Genomic DNA, 26,575 nt, shown 5'->3' with positions numbered 1-26,575 from the left:
AATGGGATTTTAACTTTAACACCACACTAGATTTTGCTCAACAAATTGTCTGCGTAATACAGAAATGTGGTTAAATCTTAAAGAGGTCAATGCCTCCTCCTCAAAGTCTTGGGAATGTAGAATTAAGGGGGCTACAAAATGGAACAAGCAAAACTGTAAATGATTCTTACCTATCAGAAAATCCACAGAGGTTCTTTAAATGCTGTTTTAACATCAGAAGCAATAATATACCCTGGGAGACATTTGCAAATTCAATCAGAGGGGCTGAATTGTCAGGCAAACATTTCATGACAGCATTTATATCATTCTCTTCATCAGAATCTGAATCTGAATTTGCACGTTTTCGTAACTTTCGAGGTTTGTGAGTTTCCTCTTCACTGTCACTGTCACTCTCGCTGTTACTTTCACTCTCACTCTCTTCATCAGATGAAGGCTTCCTCTCTTTTTTATATTTCACCATAGACTGAAAGGGAGGATGAAACAAGTGCTTTAGAAGAAAAGGAAGTGCCACAGTGCACCTCTCAGAAAGTGAGGTGAAGACCATTCTACAAGGCTTAATCATTCACAAGATTGAAACATCAATTCCCTGGGAGATTCAGAAATTTCAGGAAAGTACATTTGCATGAAATGCAACTTCCAAACCATTAATTTTTTGACTGATAATATATTAATTCACAAAAACAAAAAGTGTTCAGCTTGGATCATTAGCAATCTCTTCTACTGTTGCAATATATCAGTTCAGTGGTAGCTACTCTTACTTGTATGGTAATTGGGAGAGAATCTGGTATCTCTTCAAAGTTTCCCAAGTGGTTCACTGTCTTATAAATATGTTTCTGAAAGTATAGTGAAGCTCTTGATGGCAATTTTTGAAAAACAAAAGTATTGTCCAATAAAATTAGGCTCCCCTTATGGGCCATCTCAGCTGCATGAGATTTGCTTCTATTGTAGTATGTTCACATTCTTATGATCACATGTGAACATGCAATACCAGCAGGCCCAACTGCAATCATTCCCTACAGGTGCCAATTCCATGGAAAAGACTGATGCAATATGTTACATGTGCACCACTGCAGCGTAGGATAACATTTTATGGAGTGGCTTCTACTCTGCCAAGAGCATGTGTGAAGGGCATCTAAAATATATAATCGCAGTAACTTATTGTTATAAGAGCTGCCTGCCCCAAATTTATGATTCTTAATATTAAATACTAAATATTTTAGAAGGGAATATTAGAAATAATGTTAACTATTCTGAAAGATTAATGGGGATAATCACCCAATGGTGAACAACACTGTGCATTACTTTTAGTTAAAATTGTATAGATGATGATGATGATGATGATGATGATGATGATGATGATGATGATGATGATGATGATGATACAACTCTGATATGATGAACATTTAACATTAGAGGGTTAAAGTAAAGCAACTGAAACTGAACACTACAGTTACCAAGGAAAATGTAGAAACATGGTATATTTTACAAGAGCAGATGGAAATCTTTGCCCTGCCATAGCTACCAGGTCACCACTCCACTTAAGGGGGAATACAATGTTTCCCACAGCCTGTCTTTCCAGGGTGCTGGAGAGGCAGCATCATGTTTCTGACCACCTTTATATATACTAGAAGCAAAACCACCCCAAGACATAGAGAGTTGCAAACCAAATTTCATACTTTGAACTTGATCACTGACAGTGTGTAAATAGCATAAGTATAAATTCACTTACTTCCTTAAATGACTGGAGGAGGTTACTACCAGAAACTGATAGTGTGATGTCTATATGGTGCATTATAAAAAGTGGCTCTTCCTGGGTTTGGTAAGGAAAACAGGCTAGATTGTCAGCTATATACAAGAGCATATTCACCTCTGTTTTCTGTGGAAGCAAACAAGAAAAATATATTTAAATACACTGAACAAGTTCTGCATTTCTGAGTTCTTAGATGCCAACCAAGTTCTGAGTAAGCACAGCCCCAAAATTTTAGGTACTGAGACACTGCCAAGAAGAGATCCTATTCTCTAGTTAGACATGAAGGTACGGGGGGGGGGGGGGAGCGAGAGAAGCACTGGGCCAAAACAAGAGAGAAAAAGGAAACCATTCAGACACAATGGAAGACATTTGAGAGGAACGAGGGAAACTAAGAAATACTATAGTTGAATCGAGTTCCTTTCTCCCAAGCAGGAAGAACAAAGGGAGAGCAAGAGTCTACATCCATCAAGGCCATCAAGGCCTTGCCAACACAGACCTGTATCTAGGGTAAACTTTAAATGTTGCTGAATCCAGCACTGAGTCTTGCCAGAAGGGAAAGTAGGTAAGCAAATATCTTCAAAATGCAGCTGATAATTCTCAAAACAATATATCCCACCCAGCCCCATCCAAGACCGAGGACTAGGAAATGTACTTTAAAAAAATATGGCAACATGCTGATGTTTTTCAAGCTATTCTAAGACGCATGACTAGCTATCAAGATCTTTCCATCAAACCCACTGTACAAGAGTATAGAAAGCTTATTGTACACTCACAGCTGTGTCATCAAAGAGGTTAAGCAAGGAAATGAGAAAGGCGCGTCGGTGTTGCCGATTCCCTCGGATCATGGAGTAAAGGTGTGAGCACAAAGCACTACTGGATTCATCCTGCCTAAAGCCCCTCACAGGAACTTTTGGGCAAGTGTTGATTGCCTGTTGTACCTGGTAAGACATCTTCATACCAGCCACTGCTTTCATCTATAAATAAAAGTGTATTATAATTAAGTCTTGACTTTGCTTAACACATACTGAAATAGAATGCTATACAGGATTTTTTTTAGAGCTCAGAGTTGTCACATTTCCATTTTCCCCCATCAGGTTTTTCAAAATGGTTTCCAAAACATTCACTTCATTTTATACCAGACCTACAAATGCTCCCTACTTGCCAATATGCAGGATGGATTCAGAAAAGTTATTATTGTATGATTTTTCAAGGCCAAGATACATGGCACAAATCTATTCTTCAGGGTACAATGCACAAGGAAGTTCAGCTTCCTGCTTCCAATTGCTACCAAATGAATACAAGCGGGACAAGCTATACCTGCAGCTGCATAATACACAGTATAAAGTGCTGATAGCAGATACTGTCTTTCACAGCTACAATTCTAGGGTGGGAAGCAATTACACTAGTTTTGTGATGGACAGAGGAATAAAGCAAATTTCTAAGTAAAACAAAAGATTACAAAGTTATTCAGCCTCCTCCCTACCCTGGCCAGTATACCTGCACAGCTGAAACCGAGCTTAACAGGTTATGAAAAGAAAGGGTAGACAGCAAGTAGATGTAGGAATATTTAGGAAAAAAAAAAGGGACAAGACAGAGAGTAATCCAATGCAGGATGTATAATTCAAATCACTCCAAAAACAACTTTCAGACTTATTAATCTCAAGTGGTCCAAATCCTTGTGTTAACAGCAAAAAAGAATTTGACTGCCCCTCCCCCGTTGGTCATATAATTTTAACTCAGTACTTTCCTTTCAGTCAATTCCTTTACCCACTTTTTCAATCTGATCCCACAACATGGTCTCTCAGCACTAGAGAACTATGGGCTCTGCAGACATAGCATTCCCCCTGCCACTATCAAGAGATATGTGAATATCCCCATGTCAACCACTCTCCCCTTCCCTGACACCATTCCCCATGTAAATTCTTGAATTGTTGTTTCTCTGTCTTTTCACTTTCTGCAACATTATATCACCTCTAAGTTTACCAGAAACAATCATAAGGCTTTCATTATCCTAGCAGTTCATACACGACGGGAATCTTGGACACTAGTGGGTTGTGCAGTGATACTGGCTGGCCAATACTGCATAATGCCTTGTTCAGGTAAAGAAGGAATAATTCAGAAGCACTGAAGCGGGCTTTCTCCACACCTACTTTTGATGGGTTTGCACAACTAATAAGATAGCAAAGGGACACTAATGAGAGGCATTTGTAATTTCTTTAGGGTTGCAGTTGGTCTGTTGTTCTTTATCCATTCAGTTGAGTTCGACTCTTTGCGACTTTAAAGACAAGAGCTCTCCATGCTGCCCTTATGTTGTTAGGTGTTCTCAAATGTATAAGACAGAAATTGAAGTACTATAACAGGGTCTTCCATATTGGGGATGTGCCTTAACAGAAAATTCAGCTGCATTCAAAGAACATGTATATGTTCCTGCTTACTAATGCAAATTTTCCCTCTCAACAGATCTGAGGATTTTTAAGCCCTATTTTGAATGAGATAGATCAACACTCTTTCTTCACATTCTTCAAGTAATCAGGGTGTCTGAACCAAAGTTCAGGTTTCAAGCTGGTATAGAAGTAGCCTGAACAATTTTGACACTCTTGGTTGTAAGCATCTTTGTGCATGCATCTGGTTTTACAGTTTGTATATCTGAAGACCTTTCTTTTGCTTCAGTTGTTCCAGTTGTAGTTGCCAAAATGGTATAGGCATCTGTTTTCTTTATATGCAAGGGACAGAATTGCCACCTATCTCTCATTATCTATGAATACTCCTCAGTTTTTAGAAAGTTGTCTGGATTGAGTCAATTTTCTGCATCAAACGGGCACTGATATTGGCCTGTGGAGAACTGTCAGACACATTTTTGTCCACTTCCAGACTTGCACCACCATCTTGGAAACCAACTCAGGTACCCCAGTTGAACACAACCGTGGTGATAAGAGGTCTCTGAAAGGCTACCTCAGGGCTACTCTGGGGCTGGGGCTGGGGCAAGCCCAGGGAAGGAGCAAAGAGATAAGAAGTGGAAGAGGAAGGATGAAGCAAACGCCTCTCCACTGTTGAACTCTGAGGTCTTGTTGGGCCAGCAGCCTTCAACAAGATAAGGGATAGTCAGTAAGAGGAGAAAACATCAGATGTTGGAGATGCTGATGAGCCCTCACTATTGCCCACCTCCACAGACTTCTATAATTCAGGATCATAAAGTTCATAAAATGTATGGTGAACCTAACTCCATTAGGGTGCAATCCTAACCCGCGCTGGAGCAGGCAAGCCAGGAGGCTTGCGCTGCATCCAACGTGGAATTGCAGCGAGCAGCGGCTCAGCCATGGGCAAGGGGAAGCTCTTCCCCTTACCCGTAGGTAAGGGCTGCACGTCCCTATGGGTCTCCTTGGACCTGCGCCACCTCCAGAGGTGGCGCAAGTCCGAGGAGAGTGGAGCGACTTGAAGCCACTCCACTTGCCCCAGGGACACGGGTTGGAATCCGGCGTAACCGCCAGGTCCCAACCCCCACTGTGCGCCCGCCCCCTGGCCCGCCCTCCCCCACCCAGTAACGCTCCCTCTCCACGCCCCACCATGCCCACCTTGGCCGCTTATGTTGGCGCCCTCGCGCCGACACAAGCAGCGGTGCGGGAGCCGCAGCGGAGGCTTCTACCTCCGTCCGCACGTCAGCGCATCTGAATGTGCCGACGCAGCTCCCACCTAAGGAGGCGTAAAAGTGCTTTACGGCACGTTTGCGACTCTCCAGGGCCATCTATACTGGCATAACTGCTGGTTAGGATTGCGCCCTTACAGGTTCAATGATTCGGCATCCGCTAGTTTGGTATCCACTAGGTTTTCCAGGAACCGTACCCAAGTGGATAATGAGAAATGACTGTATGCCCCTCATCCTGAATACAGGTTGATGCCTGTCACCACGTACTCCTTGACTGGTACTTTAAATGTGCACATTTTAAAAAACAGGACAAGTACAAAACATGGCATTTTTAAAATAAACTAAATGGAAGTATACATACATGAATAAATCCAGCATATTTTTTGTCTATCTCCACCAGCTGCTGGTCAGCTTTGTTCCTCATAGAAGGCTCCGGATCTGTGCCCATAGCTATTAAATATGGCACACACTGGAAAAGAGATAAACATTATTGTGAGCTTGTTACATATGCCTCTAATTTCTCCAAGTATTTTCTTCATAGTTGATTAGCTACACAGCTGATTAGCTATATTCACTATATAGCCTGAAGTTCATTAAAAAGTAGTAGTCTCTGGATGCAATGTGCCCTACAGCTCACACACTACAGGCAAAAACTGCGTAACTCAATCTATGAGGAACTACAGTTGTGCCTCAGCATCTGTGGGAGTTTGGTTCTGGGATTCCCCACTGATAAAAAAAAATGTTTAAAAAAGCAGTTTAAAAAATTAAAAATGCGTCCCTTTACAATCATGGTTTAAAAATGGCTTTTCTTGCTGTTGCAGAGAGGTAGCTGGCAACTGGAAATGCATCCCTGGAATTTCAGTTGGCAACTGGAAATGCATCCCTGGCAACTGGAAATGAATCTGTGTAACTCACAAGAATGGAATGTGAAAGCTTTGAATTACTTCTGCATTCCACTCTTCAGGGCAAAGGGAGAGAGGTGCTTGCCAACTGCCTCTCTACAGCAGTGAGAGGAGCTGCTTTTTAAACCACAATTTTATTTTCCCCCTTCTCCAGGGATCAGCATGTTCCTTCTCATTTGCAGAGACCATTCATGTTGAGTCAAATTCGTGTTTTAAAAAAAAATCTGTGTATAACAAGATTGGATTTACACATATACAAACAAGATTATTAAAGGAAGCCACATATTAAATAATGTAAGCATGACAACAATATTCCAATAATTCAGGTAATACTCACTAGCTATTTAATTCTAAGCACAAACAGTTATTATATCAGTAATTACAGTGTTAAAAGTGAATAGGCCCTTTAACCAAACATATTTTTATTAAAGTTAGAGAGCTCCAATGGATTATTCAAAGCTACCTAGACACTTAGCACTGTAAAAACTACTTGCTTTCTACTGTACATTTAACCTAGATAAGACCATGTACATAGCCAGCCCTAGCCTCTCAAATCTGAAGCTGCTAATATTTTGAAATACATCTTAAATCATTTCATTGCATGCATTTATTCACATTTCAGCAGGTTGAAACAAAAGGCCATGAAATAATTTTCTGTGCCTACAAAAGCAAGTCTGCCAAGAGCAGTGGACCCAATTGAAGTAATACATCAGAATTTCAAGTTCTACATCACTCCTGTAACTAGCTTGGTGTGGCCAAGTAAATAGCACACCACAATATACAATGGGTATTATAGTGAGATGGTATGCTAATACAAAGCAAAAGGAAATCAGATATACTTTTCAGCATGGCATGAGAACAAAGGAAATGAAGATCACAGAAGGTCACTACAAATGATTCATGTTTTGCAAACAGCTCTTTTTTTCACTACAGTACCAGATGATTATATCAATTACAGAATTCAGCTAACTGCTCCATATCTGCCTGTATGATAAGTCCAACAGTTCTGGTTCAGTGGAACATAAACTGTGCCTCTATACAGTGAGCTTGCTCACTTAACTAAAGGCAGCAGGCATACAAGACAGAACATATATAAATCTACATTGTATCTTAAGGTCCTTTAACCTTAGGTTGATACAGCTAGCCCAGCACTGTCTGACTGGCTGTATCTTCCCAAGGTCTCAGGCACAGGCACTACCCAGCACTCCTCTCAAGATACTACGTATTCAACTTGGGACACTGTGCATGCTATCCATGTGCTTCTGTTACTATCCCCTTCCCATATCTGAACTGCTGCAGAGATCTCCAGTTAAGGTGGTTGCAAGATCATTTTCTCCTGAAAAATGGGAGTGGCCAGCTTGGAATGAGAGAAGCTTTAGTAGACATGAAAGAAATTCACTGAATTCTCCTGATCAAGGCAGCCCTGTGGTACTGGAACAAGGAGGCATTCTCAATTTGGTGAAACCTAGTTCAATATGAAGAACAAGCTCTGATAACTAGTCAGTCTTGACAGGACAGTTTAGGGATAAAAAGGATAATGAGGTTATGGGGAAACTCACTGACAACCCCTTAAGGCAGCAGTTCCCAGATTTACCCTGGTCATGGCATCCTCCTTTCACAGTACCCTGTTGTGGTGGTGCCACACTGTGGGAGAACGAGACAGCCACCAGAACTCCTGTGCAATCTTGCAGGGATGTTGGTCTGACCAAGATGGTGGTGCCAGGGAGAGCAAGGAAGAAAAGGCCATCCCACAGTATCCCTGTGAATTCGCCATGGCACCCTGAGGTACTGCAGCACGCAGTTTGGGAACTACTGTCTTAAGGTAATGCAAACCTGAGTATCAGTTCAAGGATTGCATGCCACAAATTTATCTCTTATGTAATGTGAACTAACCATGTCACTCAGACTAAAGCTGCCTTAATCTTACTAAGACAATCAGGTGAATAAACTCAAAATAGTACAGCCATAAGCCGAAATAACGGAGTAGCCATGCAATAAGGGGCAGCTGGACAGCAGAAATAGAGAACAAAGGGTTCAATGATAGGGGGTCTCTAGCACTCTGCATGCTCCCTCTTTGTGTGTCTTCTGTGCTCACTCAACCACTCTAACTTCCCTTGTTTTATTGTCTACCATCTCTTTTATTCTATGTAAGTGTCTGTCCTGGTTTTTTTGCCATGCCAGACTCTGCCACTGCCAAAGTCACCATTTCTCTTGTCAGAGACAGGTTTTTTAAAATAGCTGCTTTCAATTTTTCAAACAAAGTAGTCATTTTAGACATCCAGTTTAATTTCCAGTGCACTGGTTTCCCCTCCAAAGAAGACAGAATATAACAGTGGCAGTTGCAATGAAGTAAAGGAACAATGGCATGGAAAGGGCAAAAGACATCTGCTGGTAACGTCTAACCTAAGGCAGCTTGGTCATCCTAGCACAACAGAAATGAGCAACCTACCTATTTAATTAATTTATTTTTTTAAATTATATCCTGCCTTTCCGATGCCATGGAAAAATGCCCAAGGGAGCTCACAAAGTTCCGTAATAAAAATTTTACAGTGAATAAAAACAATAAATAATTAATGAAAACTGTAAAACCATGGGGGAGGACTATTTGTACCAGAAAGAAGAACCACCACCAAAACACTATTACAGAGAACAGACATCAATCCATCACCCAAACACCAGACAAAACAAAAACGTTTTCAGCCCTCACTGATAAACCATGAGAGAAGGGGTAGCTCTTAATTCCATAATTGCAGCACAACTACAGAGAAGGTTCAAACAGCCATATAACTTGGAGCAAAGGCAGCACTTGTAGGAGAGCCTCCTCAGATGACCTAAGAGAGCAGGCCAGAATGTATGGGAGAAGCCCCCCCCCCCCCAATAACTTGGACTAAAACCATGTAGGGCTTTAAAGGTCAATACCAGCACCTTGAATTGGGCCTGGAAATGAACAAGCAGCCAGTGATCAAAGTAGCAGTGTAACAGAATCAAACCACTTAGCTTGAGTAACCATCCAGACTACCGCATTCTGCACTAACTGCAGCTTCCAAACCATCTTCAAGGACAGCCCCACATAGAACAAGTTACAACAATGCAGTCTTGAAGTCTCTAAGGCATAAACCACTGTGGTTAGGTCAGATCAATTCAAGTATGACCACAACTGGTACCCCAGTCAAAGCTGGGTAAATGCACCCCTGGCCACTACTGCCGCCTGCCTCTCCATAGAGTTGAGATTCCAGGAGCACTCCCAAACTGTGTATCTGTTCCTACCCCATTCAGAGAGGGCAGATCACTCAGTACCTGCATCGAGGATTACCTGACCAGAAGGACCTCTGTCTTTTCTGGATTTAATTTCAACCTATGGGCCCCCATCCTGACCCCAAATGCCTCCAGACAGTGCTTCAGGACTTCCATAGCTTCCCCAGAATAAGAACAAGAGGGCAAGGACAAACTATGGGGGACAGAACAGAATCCTGTGGCATGCCGCACTGTAAAAGCCAGGGTGATAATCAATTGTTCCCAAGTATCACCATCTGGGACCTGTCACCCAAGAAGGAGCAGAAATACTGCAAAGCAGTGCTCCCAAGCCCCAGATCAGCCAGCCAACCCAGAAAGACATCATAGTCAATGGTGTTGAAAGTTGCTGAGAGGTCCAACAGGACCAGAAGGAATATAAAGATGACTCTTCTTTCTATACTGCTGAATTCATATCGTGTAAGCAAGCTGAGACCAGAGGGGAAATTCTTACTCAAGTTTCTTAACTTGTAACTATCACACAATCCTCAGTGTCTCAGGGTCAAAATATGATGCTAAGAACCACCTCTGAAGTAGTGTAATACAGGGAGTCTGACTGAGGGAGAATTTGAATTCAGGCCTCTCTAGTCATAGAACTTTTATTACACCACACTGGGTTTCTGGGACAAGAACATCTAGGTAGGACATTCTGTGTGCCATGAAACATCCCAAAGTATCAGGGTGAGGTTATCCAATTAAAGCACATTTAATTATATCCTTTACATACCTGAACTGGATGGATAAGACCCTGGTTTAAAGTCAGTGCAATTACATTGAGAGCAAAATGACGAACACTGGACTGCGCATGAAAGAAAGCCTCAAGGACCTGTTTGAGATACAGCTGCATGATAGAGCTGCTCATCCCTGAGGAAATATCACCCATTTCTTTCAGATCTTCCTGTTTTGCTACTTTTTTCCCTATGAAAAAAAGAATCAAAAGGAGAGGTTTTTATCAACACTTCTCATATTACCTACACAATACTATATAGCATGCTATATGGACACAAACCAGGACAACAAAAAACTTTTAAGGAGATGTTCATAAGTGGCAACTGTTATTAGGAATCAAAACAACTTCCTAACTAATCTTTGGCCCAGACTTGTTGGTTCATATTGTCAAGAGATATCATCTTGCGTTCTATCAAATCTTTTGATGAGTGTAATATACATGATTCATGTCCTGTGGGTACATCTCCACTAGCTGGGATAATGGAGTATGTAAGAGACCACTGTGGGAGTTCCCTCTCCACTAGAGACCAACCACCACAGATGAAGTATATGTGGGTCATTTTAAGTTCCCTCTCTCCCCTATTTTGGAATTATTTCTGCACTGAGCTCAAGAATGGAACTTTCATCACATTCTGAACTTGATACTCAAAGTTCCTTTAGCCATTCCTTTGGCCACTGAAGTGTATTCATGATTTGAGAGACCTATCACCGGAGACAAACACTATGATACCTCATAATACAGTAGCCTTTTGCTGTGGACTAAGAATATATTTGCTTTAACCAGTGGTGAAAACTATTGGTTCAGAATACTAAACACTTGGAACTACTTAAAATCTACAGTCTGAGGCAAATTTGGTCTGTAGTGGAATGAGCGGCAGGGTGAACTGTACCACTTCAGACTGCAGATATGAGGTTGCCATACTTTAAACATCCTATTGTAAAATCTTGGATGAGAACACTACACATGATGAAGACAGGTAGTGTTTTTGTTGTGCGAGTTTTAATTTATAGGGAGATTTTTTACATAGTGGAACACTAAAAAATGCTACACTTCACCTACAGTGTGAAAACTACACTACCATCTCATTCTGCTGAATGTGTTCATTTGCTAACCCCAGAACTTGTAACATTTTCAATAATTATATACTTCCCTTTCTGCACATATATATCAGAGACAGTCCTACAAACTGAACTGCAAATACTTAGGAAATACTAGTTACTTAAAATTAGATGGTTCACTCAATGCAATCAAGCTCCGCACTCACATTCTCTGTCTGCCTGCTGCATACGTGTGTCTTCCTCTTGAAGATAAGTTTGAAGATTTTTTAACACCTGAATTTTTAAATTTACTGAGCAGTTCTTATCAGAAAGAATGTTGTTATATAATGTTTTCACTTCCTGTTCAAACATTAGACTTGGATGTTGTATGAAAGCAAACCCTGAAAGGAAGTAAGAAAATACAATAAAATCCCACTTTGTAAATCATGTTGCTACAAAATAAAGAAAAGATTCTGTGTTTAAAAAACACAACATAACTAAAGCCACATTCACATTTAAAAGTGATTTTAATCACCCTCTGAAATGACAACTACAAAAAAGACGCTGATTATAATCCAGTACCAGGGTCAAATACATTACCCTAAAAGCCAGAAAAACAACACGAGGAACATTATCATTATCATTATCAGTATTAGTATTGATGATGATGATGATGATGATGATAATGCTCTTCAACAAAAGTTTATTAAGCAGTTAATACTTTAGCAAAACAAATGTAAAGATATGTTAAGCATGAAATCATTTGCAAGCAAAATTATTAACACTTTATTGAGAAAACTCCTTTTATAGTAAAACAATATACAGGCATCCGCCACTTAACAATGGTTCACTTAATGATGGACTGCATATATGACGGTGGTCAAAGCACAGTAAAGATGCTCTAAATCAGGGGTGTCAAACTTGTTTCATACCGAGGGCCGAATAGCATTCATGATGCCTGCTGAGGGCCAGAAGCGCTGTCATTAGGCAGGAATTAATGTCATTAAACAGGTGATATTCAAAAATAAGCACTTTTTCTTACTTAGGAACTCATTAGCTGCAAACAACAGAAGAGAAAATGTGCAAATCTTGGTCATATTTCAAGATATGAGAGAGCCCAATTTTCATGTGGGCTGCCCTTGAGAGCCTGAGGGCCAGATAAAAAGCTTCCACAGGCGGAATCCAGCCACCAGGTCTTATGTTTGACACCCCTGCTCTAAATGAAGCAATCTATCTCCCATAGCCTGCAGCAGAGTGTCTGCTTACACAACAGAGAGGCTCTTAATGCAAAGAAGAGGCAATCTATCTTCCATAGCCTGTGCAGCCAGCTAGTGTCTGGCAGGGAGTGTCTGTTTACATAACAAAGGCAAAACATTGGACCAAAAGTTCACTTAATGATCTAATCGCATAACAATGGGCATTGGAGAACTGTTGTTAAGCAGTGCACACCTGTAGCTGTATGTAAATCAAGGAGTTCAATAATATTGCACAATGCAAAGTACACAGTACCTATAAGATTGACTGTGGGGGCCTACCAGCACAATCCTATGTCTGTGGTTTTCAAACTCTCAGGGAGGACTGAATTAAGTATCTGCATGGGAGTGGAGAAGGCAGCAGGGGCGGGGGGGGGGGAGGCAATGACATGATTCCCAGGATCACGTCACTAATGGGGCTGCAGGGACTGGCATTTACTTACCAGTCCCTGCAACAGCCTCCTGGGGGTACGGGGAGCCCTACGGGGTCACGCAGTGCTCTCTGCATCCCCAGGAGGCTGCCGCAGGGACTGGTAAGTAAATGCCAGTTCCAGCCCCCTTAACACCACAATGCAGAGGATCGCATTGCTGCCTCAACCCTGCTCCGCCCCTTAAGGCCCCTGGGGCGTTGCAATGGCCCAGTTTGAGAAGCCCTATCATATGCATATCTACTCAGAAGCGAGTCCCACTGTGTTCAATGGGGCTTACTCCCAGAATTTAACGATCCACAGACACACATAGGTGGCTCCAGAGCAGGGCTGAAGTGTTGAGGGCCGGAGAAAAAAATATAAAATTTAAATAAACACATTAGAGAGGGAACTTAGGTGAATGAATAAATGAATGGGCTCAAATGAATGAATAAATGAATGGGCTCCAGGACTTCTCCAAGAATGAACACAGCCCAAGAAACAAAGCACACACTTAAATGGACCCCCATTCCCCCACCCCACAAGCACAACTCTGGTTGTGTTTGGTCAAATGGGCCAGAGGCTCTCAGGGGATCAGAGGCTGGAAGCAGGCCAGACTGCTGGGCTGGGGTTTGGAGACCCCTGCTCCAGAAGCTGCCCACAGTTAATATAAAAACATAAGAAGAGCCCTGCTAGGTCAGGCCAAAGGCCCATCTAGTCCAGCTTTCAGTATCTCACAGTGACCCACCAGATGCCTCCAGGAGCTCATATGAAAAGAAGAGACCTGCATCCTGTTGCCACTCCCTTGGAGCTGGCATTCTGAGGTAGCATATGTCTAAAAACATGAGGTTGCACATACCCATCATGGCTTATAACCTGTGATGGACTTTTTCTCCAGAAATCTGTTCCCTTTTAAAAGGCATCAAGGCCAAATGCCATCACCACATCATACGGCAGGGAGTTCCACAGACTAATTACACTCTAGTTAAAGAAATATTTTCTTTTGTCTGTTCTAACTCTCCCAACACTCAATTTTAGTGGATTTCCCCCTGGTTGTGTGAGAAGGAAAAGAACATCTCTCTGTCCATCCCTTGTGTAATTTTATATCTCAATCATGTCTTTCCTCAGTTGTCTTTTTCTAGACTGTAAATGTTGCAGCCGTTCCTCATAAGGGAGGTGCCCCAGCCCAGTAATCAATATGGTCGCTGTCTTATGCACCTTTTCCATTTCCATTATATTCTTTTTAAGATGCAGCAACCAGAACTGGATCCAATATTCCAGATGTGGCCTTACCATCGACTTGTTCAATAGCATAATAAGATTGGCCATTTTTATTCTCAACTTCCTTCTTAATTATCCTGAGCATGGAACTGGCCTTCTTTACTGCTGCTGCACACTGGGTTGACACTTCAATTGAGCTGTCCACCAGCACTCTCTCCCAACCCATCACAGACATCTCAGAACACTTAGCCTATATGTGAAGTTTTGATATTTTTTTTGCACAATGTGCATTATTTTACACTAACTTACATTGAAATGCATCTGCCATTTTGTTGTCCATTCGCCCAGTTTAGAGAGATCCTTTTGGAGCTCTTCTGATCGTCACCACTCAGAAAAGTTTAGTGTTATCTGCAAACTTGACCACCTCGCTGCTTAACCCTGTCTCCAGTTCATTTATGAACAGTGTGAAAAGCACCAGTCCCAGGACAGTTCCTTGGGATACAATGCTTTTCACCTCTATCCACTGTTACCCATTGACACCCACTCTCATCCACATGCCTACTGACCTTTTCAAAGAATTCTAAAAAGTTGATGAGGCACGACCTTATAGAAATCATGCTGATTCTCTCTCAGCAAGGTTTGTTTGTCTATATGTTTTAAAATTTTATCTTTGATGAGGCTTTCCACCATATAACTTGGAACCAATGTTAGGCTGATCAGCCTATATATGCTCATGCATGTAATTACTAACATGAAGCATCCAGAGGTCTCTCCTGGGTCATGCTGGGCAGGCAACCCACTCTGTTGGCCTCCGCAGGCCTCAGAATGGCCAGGAGAAGCCTCCAAAAGCTACTCAAGGTGTTCAGATGCAATTTCCAGTTTGACTAGAGGCCAACAGAGTGAGTCGCTGTCATGGCGCAACCTAAGAGAGGCCTCCCAAGGCTCCAGGTAAGTAATTGTGTGACCTTCAGCAGTGGACCTCAGCATCTGTGGAATTCCTTTTCGGGGGGGGGGGGGATCTGGAAACAAACCCCCGTGAACAAGGAGAGCCCACTGTGTAGGATTGCAGCCCAAGTGACTCCAAGTTTTTAGAATGCGGAATACACTGTGCCATTAACCTGAGAAATTCTAATTCAGATGATTCTCACATTAATGCCTTGACAGATTTCTCCATGAAATACTGAGTGGCCATTTTTCTTTGCATTTTTGCTAATGAGAAACAGCAGAAAATAAACTGGCTTTCTCCTCTTGTTAAATCAGAAGCAAAAGGAAATACCCAAACATGCCCAACAAACCAACCAGCCTTTACAATGCAACCTGTAAGAACATCTTTTAGTTCTACAAAAGTAGTATAGGACCTAAAGTGTTAAGATGAATTCTTTTCCACCATTTAGATGAATCTGCAGTTAGAATGTGAAGTTGGAGATTTCCTGCAAAATTTTCAAGGGCAGTAAGACCCCAGAAATCAAATAACAATTTCTCAACATGAACTCTATTGATGGTTATAATTAATAAAACAGTATTGGAGAGTCACAAAGAAGGTTATAACTGGGAAACATTTTTTAAAAACTCAGGTTTACAAAGAGTTTTGTAGACCTTAGGGGCTACTACCAACCTCTAGAACTATTTATGGAGCTATTAAGAGAAATGAGAAAATAAGCAAAATATTATATCACCAGCCTCTGCTCTTTTCTCACTTAAATGGAAGCAAGTTCTGACAAGCAACTATAAAAATCAACAGTACCTGGCAGTGCTACTGTCTGCACATTTACTCAGAAGTAAGCTCCACTAAGTTTAAAAGGACTTACTTACCTGAAAGCATGTATAGAATTGCCACCCAACAACTAAACAGCATTTGGTAGGATCACTTTAACAATTCTACCACCTTATGTGCATGGTTTTTCAGACTTCTTAGACACTCACTCAAAAAGAAGTAGGAGGTAGAAGTGACCTCCCCCCGCAAAACACACACACACACACACACACACACACACACACACACACACACACACTTTCCATTATATGTAAAAGCCAAGAACCTGAAATATTACATGGCAGTTCAAACCTCATTAGACTTGAGGAATACCTGAAGCATGGAGTTGCAAAGGACTTGATACAGATGATTTAGAATTTTTTTAGGACTTTTTTAAGGACTTTTTTAGGAATTTTTTTAGGATCATTTCAACCCATGATCAAGATAACCTAATAAATATTCTAATATAAATGGTTGTTAGTATGTTTTAAAGCAACCTTTTCTATAATTATATTCCCAAAGTTCCCTTTTTCCATCAAGGGTCCAGGTGGACCAGACATAGACAACCTCAGCAAGCTGGCTGTCTCATGTGCCCTCAAACCATACTTCAGTTTCTTCTTGTGTGTATAGTGAATAGAGGCAAACAGGAAATGCTAACATCTTCTCAAAGACTGCTGCAAACCTAACTATTCATACAAGTAATGAAATAAACACTATACTTTTTTGTAAGTTCTTACCTAGACCAATAATGGCTTTTGTTTGTACCTCTTCATCTGAATGTTTGGTAAAATACATCAGCAGTTCAAGTACTTTGTCCTTTATGTTAACCTAGTTAAAGAGCAGGGAGGGGGAAAGAATTGCTAATCAGAAAAAGGTTGAAAATGTTTTGGTTCCTTTAAAAAAGTTATTATCCAAGTAATTATTAAAAGTTATGATTAAAACACATATTCCACAGCAAGTTTTCCAAAGAGTTTAGTTGTCACTATACTAAGGGATTAAAGTCCAAAAAACTAATTTTCAAATATGCAATAGTGAGCAAATACAGAGTACATTTTACCTTGCTATTGCCTTTAAAATCCTCTTGATCAAAATCAAAATGTCGGCACAGTGCTCCAACAGTGAAAAGGGATCTAAGGAGTGCTGGTTTATTTGCTGTAAGTATAGTACTGTTTGGATCTTCTTGATGTTGACTTTTTAACTTTGAAAGTGCACCTGAAAAAAGAATAAACCATGTCTTCAAAACTGGTCTCCTCACATCTTCAGTTAACATGTAAAAAGAATTTTTATCCAGCCTTTCCAATATTTAACTTACCATAGTATCTATTAAAACAGGCCCAAACAAATTTATAATTCTGTGTGACCTTATTTACAACAGCCCCAAGACAGCTGACACAGTGCTGCACTACCTAGAAACAAAACAAAGTATTATAATAGCAAGACATTCCAAAACAGGGAATGGAAAATCAATCTCTTGCACTCATTTTAGTAGGTAACAGTTTTCAAACCCCAGGAATATTAAGGAAAGAAGCTGTATTTCAAAGAACCGACAGGTGCAGCCTATTTATCCACTTTTTTTTTAATCTTCGGATTTGTCTCCATGCCAATGGGGTGGGGGTACTGAAAGTCACATGCACCTTTGCCTCCTTTGCCCTGCACTGGCCTTTGCTTTCCAGGCAGCCCAAAACACTGCAAAAAGGCTCCGCCTCGTCCAGGCAGGGAAACAGCCCTAGCGCCTTGGAAGAGGTTCCCCTTGCAAGGAACAGTAACATTCCTGGAGCCCCTGAGCCAGCAAAGAGGCTGAAGAGGGGGCAGAAAACCTCTGTAGCCAGAACACGTGCAGCAAGGTGGAGCTCGCTCTCTCCCTCTTGCTCTTGCTTTCTCTCACTCACACACACACACAGGGGCAGGTGTGGTAGCAACAGAGGGGATTGCTTTAAAAAACCCAGGGAGGTTTAGCCGAATTCCCCCCCCCCCCCCGCATGCAATCACCCACACAAGCAAGCCTTTCCAGTAAGCAAAGTATGCAATTTAGCCTACAATCCTCTCCACACTTTCCTGGGAGTAAACCCCATAGACTGGAATGGGGCTTACTTCTGAGTAGAAACGCATAGGGCTGGACTCTTAAAAGCTCATCGGGACAGCTGGCAATGAGGAGGGCTGAATACGGAGGGGAGGGGATTGATAACAGCTGCCTTAATTTCCTTCCATCAGGAAGTGTCAGGCTGCAGTGTATTTGCATAACTCTATGGAATTTAGCTTTTTGTTAATCAAACCAAGTCAGGGAACAGAACTAATGCGGATAAATAGGCTGCACCTGTATAGCGTTTCTATGAAATACAAAGAGTTAAGGCAAGCCAAGTTAGAACTGCATCCGTAAAATCAATTTAATTATATTACTACCAACCCCCAATTACTTCAGTGTAGAAACTGCTTTGATATTAAAGCAATTTTTCATTTTATAAAGCACTAACACAAGAACACAAAATTAACTGAAGTAGAAATTAAACCTTACTGTCATGCCATATTTGATTATTAGCTTCATGAGATCTTCTTCAATAGTAGCAAGGAAGGTCTCACTTGGATGCTCCATCAGTGGCACTACCAACTCTAAGATTTTTGCAACATTGCAAATCACCATGAAGTCATTTTGAGTCTGAAAGAGAACATGTTATACAATTAAGTATGCTTACTGTGCTCTTACTGCTATGCAACAACACTGAATAAACTATTTATTAAATTCTCCCTTTCTCTAACACACATAAAACCTGCACACACATTAATGAAATGAAAAGAAGCTGCACAAGTGCTGGAAAAGCTCTAGTGGAATTTGGACCATGGATGAACACCATTTCTGGAGAATAATTCCCATGCTTCTTCTCATATATGTCTTGGAGAGAACATTAAAAAGTATATCCTCCCTTGTACAAGACAGTGAGTGGTTTCTGAGTTTTGCATATTGGTGGCACTATCATCTTGAATAAATGTCACATTATCTAAAAGTTAATGGGTACTGCATTTCAGAGGTTCTGGATATCTCCATTACTGCAATCAAGCTAGGAAGGGTAGAACACGGCATCTATCCAAGATATCATTTTAAGAAGGTTTCTAATCCAGAAAGAAAATCAGAAGACACACTTATACTTAAAACATAGAAAATAGACAAGACTTACCTTGGAGGAGTTCTCAGATGCCACTCTATAAGATACCATAACATAACATTTCAGTTCTTTCTTCAGTGCAATCTGCCCCAGCCTTGTAGCAGTATAGCGCTCTGGAACAAGTTATGTTGTGGAGTGGCATTTGAGAAAATCCAAGGACAATCCCTCATAGGCAGAGTACACAGTTAACTGTTTTCCAGAGGGACTTAGGTGCCTATCCACATGATTGGCTGTACCTAAGCAGTATACCCTCACAGCACTGGGACAAACTGCACTGCAGAATGGATTTAAGATTACATGACATCCAAAGTACTCTGGAGAACACAGAATTTATAAAAGAGATTCTTGCGGTTGGATGTAGAATTTCAATAATACAGTCACTTAACATAGTTTATGTATCTACTCTTAAATGAATCCCCCATAATTCATTGCCATGATGATGGCTGCTGGATAATTTTTAAAGGGGTTAGACAATTCGCCTACGTGTCCCACTTGTGGGCTTCCTAGAGGCATCTGACTGGTCACCAAGAGAAACAAGATGCTGAATTAGATGCCTGATCCAGGAGAGTACGACTTTAACTCAAACATACAACTTTCTGCAAGTAGAACTACTTTGGTTGGGGAAATGTGGTTGAATTCTGAGAAAAACACTTAGGTAATTATTCAAAACACAATAGCATCAGTTACTTGCTAATTATAAATGGGAAAAATAATATAAACAAACAAGTCTACATAATTCAAGTCAAACCAATCTTCAGGCAGTTTCACACTTTATGCAATAAACCAATAGTTCTCAAACTGGTGGGTCGTGACCCACCCTGTCCCTCTAAAGGGTGGGGGAAGAGGAGAGGCAGGGAAGCAAACCCCAGGATCTCGTCCCTAAGGGGGAGGCACTTTCATTCACTTGAGTCCCAGTGAGAGCTGTTAGAGGCTGCAGGAGGTGTGGAGAGCCCAGCACAGCCGTCTGCAGGGCTTCCCAAGGCTTGAAATCTTGAAATGGAGCGATCACAAAGCACTTCCTGTTTGCAGGAGGTGCATTACAATTGCTCTGTTTCAAGATTTCAAGCCCTGGGGAGTCCTACAGAGGGCTGGGCTCCCTCTACCCTCCAGCAGTTCACACTGGGACTCAAATAAGTGAAAGCACCCCCGTTCACCCCCCTTAGGGACGTGATCCTGGGGATCACTTCCCTGTCCTTGCCCCTCCCTGCAAAGACTTACTGAGGGAGTAAAACTCCCTCAAAGTTTGAGAACCACTGCAGTAAACACAACAGCTGGTATAACATACATCTTTCCTGCAATGGTATACAAGCATGAGCATGCAAGTATATCTGGAAAACTCTGTCCAATTGGTTCATCAACAGACACATGTACACACAGTTGGGGTGTTATCCACATTAAGTATTTGAAGCAAGAAGTGTACAACCTTATCTGCCACATAAAGACTGGACCTATCCTGAATCAAAGAACAAAGCGTCTCATGAAAGTTACGTCAGTCTGTGGCCTCTACTTATGTGAGAGTTTATGTTTCAGAAGAGACATTCATATGAAAACAAGCGACTGCACTATTCAGGGGCAGATGAGGAGGCGAGTGACTTAAAACCCTGCCCCCATTGCTGAGGATAAATTTCAGTCTGAAGATGTCGACGTAGTAGCAATAACACTGCTGCTTCCAATTTCCACTTTTATTGTCCCAACAACAAATACGTATTTAGCTGAAAAGTAAAACAGCTTTCAGCAGAAAAGCTGAAGAGCTTTCACATACTTACGCTGCATTTAGTGGTAAGGTATGGCTGCATGGTCATAGCATGTTTGACCATTAACTGGGGCCTGATTTTGCTGAACAGAAACAAAGTGGTTATGCAAGCTACCAAGCGACTTGAATTCACACCTTTGTTGTCAGAATCTGCAAATATAAGGAAAAAGTAAATAATTATTAAATATCTATATTCCACTTTTTAGCTTTTTAACAAAAAGTAGTTCACAAAGTAGTTTACATAGCAAAACAAATCAATAAGTGGCTCCCTGTCCCCAAAGAACTCACAGTCGCAAAAGAGGTGGAGAAGAGACATCAGCAACAGCCTCTGGAAAAAATGCCATGCTGGGGTGAAAAGGGACAGCTGCTCTTCTAAATATAACAGGACACCACTTCATGTACCCACACACAAACAACCATTCCATTAATGCAGGGTGGGTCACGACCCCATGTGCAGTCGGTTGCAAGCTCTCCCCTCCTGCCCACCCTTGGAAGTGTTTGGCTTCAAACTGGAGCCATTCCAGAAGGGGGGCAACTGGCTCAGTGATGTTGTTAGCTGGAATGACTTACCAAGCACCACTTTCAAGCATTGCAACCCACCTTGTCCTCCACAGTGAGCCCCAACACTGCCGCTCAGAATGACTTACTGAGCACTTCTGGAAGCCTCTTCCAGGTTGTGCCAGGTCAGCAACCCACTCTATTGGCCTCTACAGGTTTCAGAATGGCCCAGAGAAGTGTCCAAAAGCTACTTCTGGTTTTTGGAGGTAACTTCCAGTTTGACTGGAAGTTAGCTTTGCACTGCTTCTAAGGGCCATTCTGAGGTCCACAGAGGCCAACAGAGTGGGTCACCAGCCCGGTGTGACTCCAGAGAGCCTTGTTTACACTTATTCCCAGGTAAGTGTAAATAAACCTTCCATCCCCAGCAGCAGCACAATCGTCCTGATCATGTTGCTGCCAATTTCTGGGCCATTTCCCTGAAAGGAGAATTGCCCTTTTCCAGTTCCCCTGGTTGGTCACAACCCACAGTTTGGGAACCACAGCCATAGATATTTTAAAAATTAAAGCTCCTTTCAATCTCACTTTTTTATTTTTCAGTTACATGCCCAAGCATTTATTTATTAGTGCAGAAACAAAATGCTATGATTAAAACTAGCACTTAGATTTTAAAATATAACCACCACACACATTTCTTAAAATGGTGGCTACTGTTAACTGCTAGAATACAGTATTTGAACCTGCCAGTCCTATTGTGGTGATTATTTAAAGAGCTTTAGGCTTTGACTAAGAAGGTGGAAGGAGTGGAGTTGATTCTTGTTACCCAGTCCTCTTCGGCTCTTCTGTTACCCAGTTCTCCTCAGTTTAAGTTTCAGATGGCAGAACAAACTCAAGCCTATTTTAAGATCACTCTGAATGAAAGGTCAATCATTTTACCTGCTAGAGATTCTTCATACTTTAGAATGTGTTCAACTAAATTATCCACAAGTTGAGTACAGGCTTTCTTCACAGGTTTATATGAAGCATCCTCTTCAGATTTTAGCAACTGCAAAGACACACAGAATAGGCAAGGTAGATATCAATGAGTGGACTGAAGAATCAAAACATCCATCAGAAGGTATGGAAACATAGCTAAGAGCTAATTCACAAACAGATTAACATATCACAGTTAAGATATAATAATAAGAATATAATAAACTGACAATACATGCTATGATACTGTGGCTCTTTCTTTGACCAACTTTCTACTACATGTGGGAAGTTACCATCAACAAGCCAACAACTTGCACAAAATGAGATCACTATATCAACCACTTGTTTGCTGGCACTGTTGGTCATAATTTCCTCAAGTTTTCCAGAGTGCATAGCTGGTTATAAGTACTTTAAACAATTTAGAACAGACTCTAATTTTAATTTAATTTTTCATTTCAAATACAGCAAATCTACTAGGCTGCATACTGTAGCAAACAATTAATTTTAATTCCTAAAGGTGTTCTATAGTATTCCTTTTAGGAATGAGGAATTACTGTAGGATGATTACTGTAGGATGAAATTACTGTAGGATTACTGAAGATGTGGATAGGATTCTTTGGAGACTGTCTGCTTGTCCAATTGACTCTAGCCTGGCAAGACTCACAAATGCAACCAGAAGTGACTCAGAAATCACTGCCAGAGCCATTTCAAGGCCCACAGAAGCCTCTGGAGGCCTTCCAGTGTATGTGACATCGGGACAGCTGCGGAGTTTGGTTGCAGCGCCATCCCACGAGGACAAGGCAAGTTGCAGCCCTGGTAAATTTGAGAACTGCTGGTTTAATTTTATTCAATCCACTGCGTATTTTTTATCTTGCTTTTATTGTTTTTAACATTTTATTGTTTTATTATTGTTGTATGTTTTAAATCTTGTATATTTTAAATCAAGGTAAGCCACCTTGAATGCTCTTACTGAGAGAAATGGAGAAACTCATTAAATAAATAAACTATACAGCTACTATGGAAGATTCCTTAGAAAGGAACCGAATTAAAGTTCCAATAATCAGATTTGAAACAAATTCTACTACAACAGATGCAGTTAAAGCATGTCACATTCTTACATCATTGACCTTAAAATTACTCTGACAAAAACTGGGAAAGAATTTATCACCTGCCTTTCAACCACACATAGTTGATGGATGCTAAAAATGGGATGTTCTGGAAATAACATGGATGTTCAGTACTAGTAAAGCCATTTTCATTAGTACTGGAAAACATTATACTTCCCAGCAACAGAAGGGACATGGTCAAGAGAAGAGTATTTAATGAAGTCAAGATTATTGAAAAGGATGAAAAGTATAGCAGCTTAGAGCTATACTCAGCCCTCCTGAATCCCTCTGAATAAGTTTTCTTTTGCTAAGAAACAACCAAAAGTCTATCAAGCTCTACAATGAACATTAGTCAAGTCATTACTTACATTCTGAAGAAGCTGTTCAAACCAATCATACCCTGTATCTCTACAAGCTGCAACCTAAAAGAAAACATCCAAAAAAGTAGAGCTGTGATTTAAAACTCTACAGAATTAAACATTAAAATAGTTTTACATATAGGAGAGGTGGGCAAACATTAGGTGCTATTTTTCTTTGTCAGTGACACGTAGAGGTAGAAGCAATTGCAAAGTGTAACTTACTACCACTTGGCAACTTTCTCATGTATGCACCCCCAGTAGTGCACTCAATATTCCACTCTCTAAACAAGGCTGGGCTGGGATTTGAACTTGAGTTCCCAAGAGCCAAGGATGATGCATGAAAAACAATTACAAGTTGGGGGGGGCAGAATATTTGGGAGGGGACTTCAGAGCACCTTTGAGCTACAGGCCTCAAAGTGACAAGTTTATCCTACCCTTATCAATATAATTTTAGGTTGTGTCTTCACTCTAACTAAGCACAGCCTTTTCTTAACCTAACCTTACATGACAAGGTCTTTGAAATAAGAGCCTACCTCCAACTTGGCTCTCATTCATCATAATAATAGGTGTTTTCTGGATCTGAATACCACTGTAGATATTATCTGAGCAGAGATAAAAATGGCCCAAATCTCTCCTTGTAAGCTAACGCTATGAAACGCAGAGATCATACCCAGCAACAAATAAATCTTCTCAAAGTGCAGGAATGTCAGTTAGGCAAATATGAAAGATGTAAATTTGATTATCCGTCTTCATACTCCGCATGTATACTACATTGGAACCGAGGTTCCTTCAACTTTGTTACAGGAAACCTCATCATAGAAAGAAGAGGGAGAGGGTTAGCTACACAGGGTTAGCTATATTTCAGGAGAAATATGCAGTTTATATGATAGCATTTGCTTGAGTGCAAGAGTAGGGGAGCCCTTGATCTGTAATACTGTTGAGGAGGAGAGATGCATTATTCATCACCAAGGATGCAACATTAGATAAACGAAATGCACCTGTGACACTATCACAACCACATCAGACAGAAGACCCTCTACTACAATTGACACATTAGTTGAGAGAACTGATCTCATTCTAATTCATACCACATCTGTGATGTTCAGTATTTTCCTGGTCATTGCTTCCTTGTCGTTATGAGGAGTTGGAGTAAACCACAGCTTCTGGAATGTCTCATTTACCAGTTTCTGAAGAGAGAAAAAAGTCATAGATTAAAATAATTGAGCTTGCAAGAAACAAACAAACAAAAAAATACCCTTGTCTCATTACAATGAACATGCTCTGCTGGGGACATCTCTGGCAGAAGCACTTCTGCAAAATTCAGGAAATGGAAATTCAGGAAGAAGAAAGTCTCATATTCAAGCATGATGCATGATAGACACAGCATATGCAGTGAATTATTTGTTTACTGTACCTTGATGCCTTCTTCATCGTTGACTCTGCGAATCATTTTCACACACATTTCAGTAATTTTGGGAAATGTTGGCTGTTCAATGCAGATATCCCTAAGAATCTTTATGACTCTCTTTCTGACACTAATACCAGTATCCTGATGGAGAAAAAGAAAGTCAATTTTTCAAACGTTAAGAAAATTAACGGTGGCGCTTCCCTTTGTACAAGATGTATAGCATCTCAAGCAGCAGCAGTTGTACCATAGGTGGTGTCTAGTAGTACACACAGGACCTCCAGACCCCTGCCGCCTGGTAGCAAGACTAGCAATGTAATGTGACAAGTAGTAGTAGGAGGCTCGGTGGGCAGAGCTCCAACATGTGCTTTTGGCACACTTGAAAAAGCCTTCCCATCTGCCCAATGGCGTCACTAGGGGTGTGTGGGGGGTGCAGGCCATACCAGGTGACATGCTGGGGGGGTGACATTCCCTGGGGGAGGAAGTGATAACATCGCGGGGTTAGGAGCTACCGCATCATGCCATACACCGTTGGATGCAGAATGGCCAGCAGAGTGCAGTGCAAAAACAGAATTGAAATCGCTCCTTTCCTTCAAAAGTTATGGCCAAAAAATCGGAAGGAAAAAATGCATGGAGCCCTATGGAAAGTGAGCCGTATCACGTGTTTACTCGCGAGTAGGCATACTTGCCATAGTTCACTGGAAAGGGCAGGCTGAGAGGAATCCAACGACACCAGAATGGTCCCGATCCAATGAATGCAGACCCAAAAAAACACCCGAGAAGCTCCCTTCTCCCAGCTGCAAGTCTGAGCCCGAAACGAAGCCACATGGCCGCGTTTACTCGCGAGTAGGCGGACTTGCCTTAGTCCAGGCAGGCTGAGAGGCTCCAAGGACGTCGGAATGGTCCTCATCCAATGAGTGCAGCCCCCCAAAATACCAGAGAAGGAGGTTCCTCCCTCCCAGCTGCCTCCCTCCCAGTTTATGGAGCCCTATGGAAAGCAAAGCAGTCTCACAGTCGCGTTTACTTGCCAGTAGGCAGACTTGCCTTGGCTGGTGGTCAGGCCAGGCAAAAGGAATGTGAGGACACCAGAAGGGTCCTGATCCAATGGAGCTGCTCCAGAAGGCAGCCTCCCTCCCCCCCCCCCAAAAAAAAGAACAAAAAAGAGGCTTGAATGGTAAGGGGAAAGTTTTCTATTTTGCACTTGTGAAGCCAGGAGGGTCTATATTCTGATGTGCCTGAAGTAGAAGAATTTTAAACTGGGCACTGGGAGGGCTTAAGAGCTCATTGATTCTTTTTGGGGGTTGTTACTGCAGGCAGACTACAGAGTAAGCTCCATTGAC

General features: G+C 41.4%; 1 protein-coding gene across 3 annotated transcripts in view; it reads right to left on the bottom strand.

Annotated features, from left to right (window-relative positions):
• Positions 1-26,575, bottom strand: part of NIPBL (NIPBL cohesin loading factor) — a 209,258-nt gene that overhangs the window by 6,396 nt on the left and 176,287 nt on the right. For all 3 annotated transcript variants that reach the window (XM_066618315.1, XM_066618317.1, XM_066618316.1), the window contains 15 exons: positions 25,245-25,379; positions 24,919-25,017; positions 23,840-23,893; positions 22,330-22,438; positions 20,912-21,048; positions 18,500-18,640; positions 17,300-17,393; positions 17,045-17,199; positions 16,725-16,815; positions 11,581-11,754; positions 10,314-10,504; positions 5,755-5,862; positions 2,524-2,724; positions 1,730-1,876; positions 171-463 (listed from right to left, as the gene is read on the bottom strand). In XM_066618315.1, coding sequence (XP_066474412.1) covers positions 171-463; positions 1,730-1,876; positions 2,524-2,724; positions 5,755-5,862; positions 10,314-10,504; positions 11,581-11,754; positions 16,725-16,815; positions 17,045-17,199; positions 17,300-17,393; positions 18,500-18,640; positions 20,912-21,048; positions 22,330-22,438; positions 23,840-23,893; positions 24,919-25,017; positions 25,245-25,379 — 2,129 coding nt within the window. The remainder of the gene's footprint in view (positions 1-170; positions 464-1,729; positions 1,877-2,523; positions 2,725-5,754; positions 5,863-10,313; positions 10,505-11,580; positions 11,755-16,724; positions 16,816-17,044; positions 17,200-17,299; positions 17,394-18,499; positions 18,641-20,911; positions 21,049-22,329; positions 22,439-23,839; positions 23,894-24,918; positions 25,018-25,244; positions 25,380-26,575) is intronic.

The sequence above is a fragment of the Tiliqua scincoides genome, chromosome 2 (genome assembly GCF_035046505.1).
Source record: "Tiliqua scincoides isolate rTilSci1 chromosome 2, rTilSci1.hap2, whole genome shotgun sequence".
Lineage (NCBI taxonomy): Eukaryota > Metazoa > Chordata > Lepidosauria > Squamata > Scincidae > Tiliqua > Tiliqua scincoides.
The sequence above is the reverse complement of the archived record's forward strand: the minus strand, read 5'-3'. Positions and strand labels throughout refer to the sequence as shown.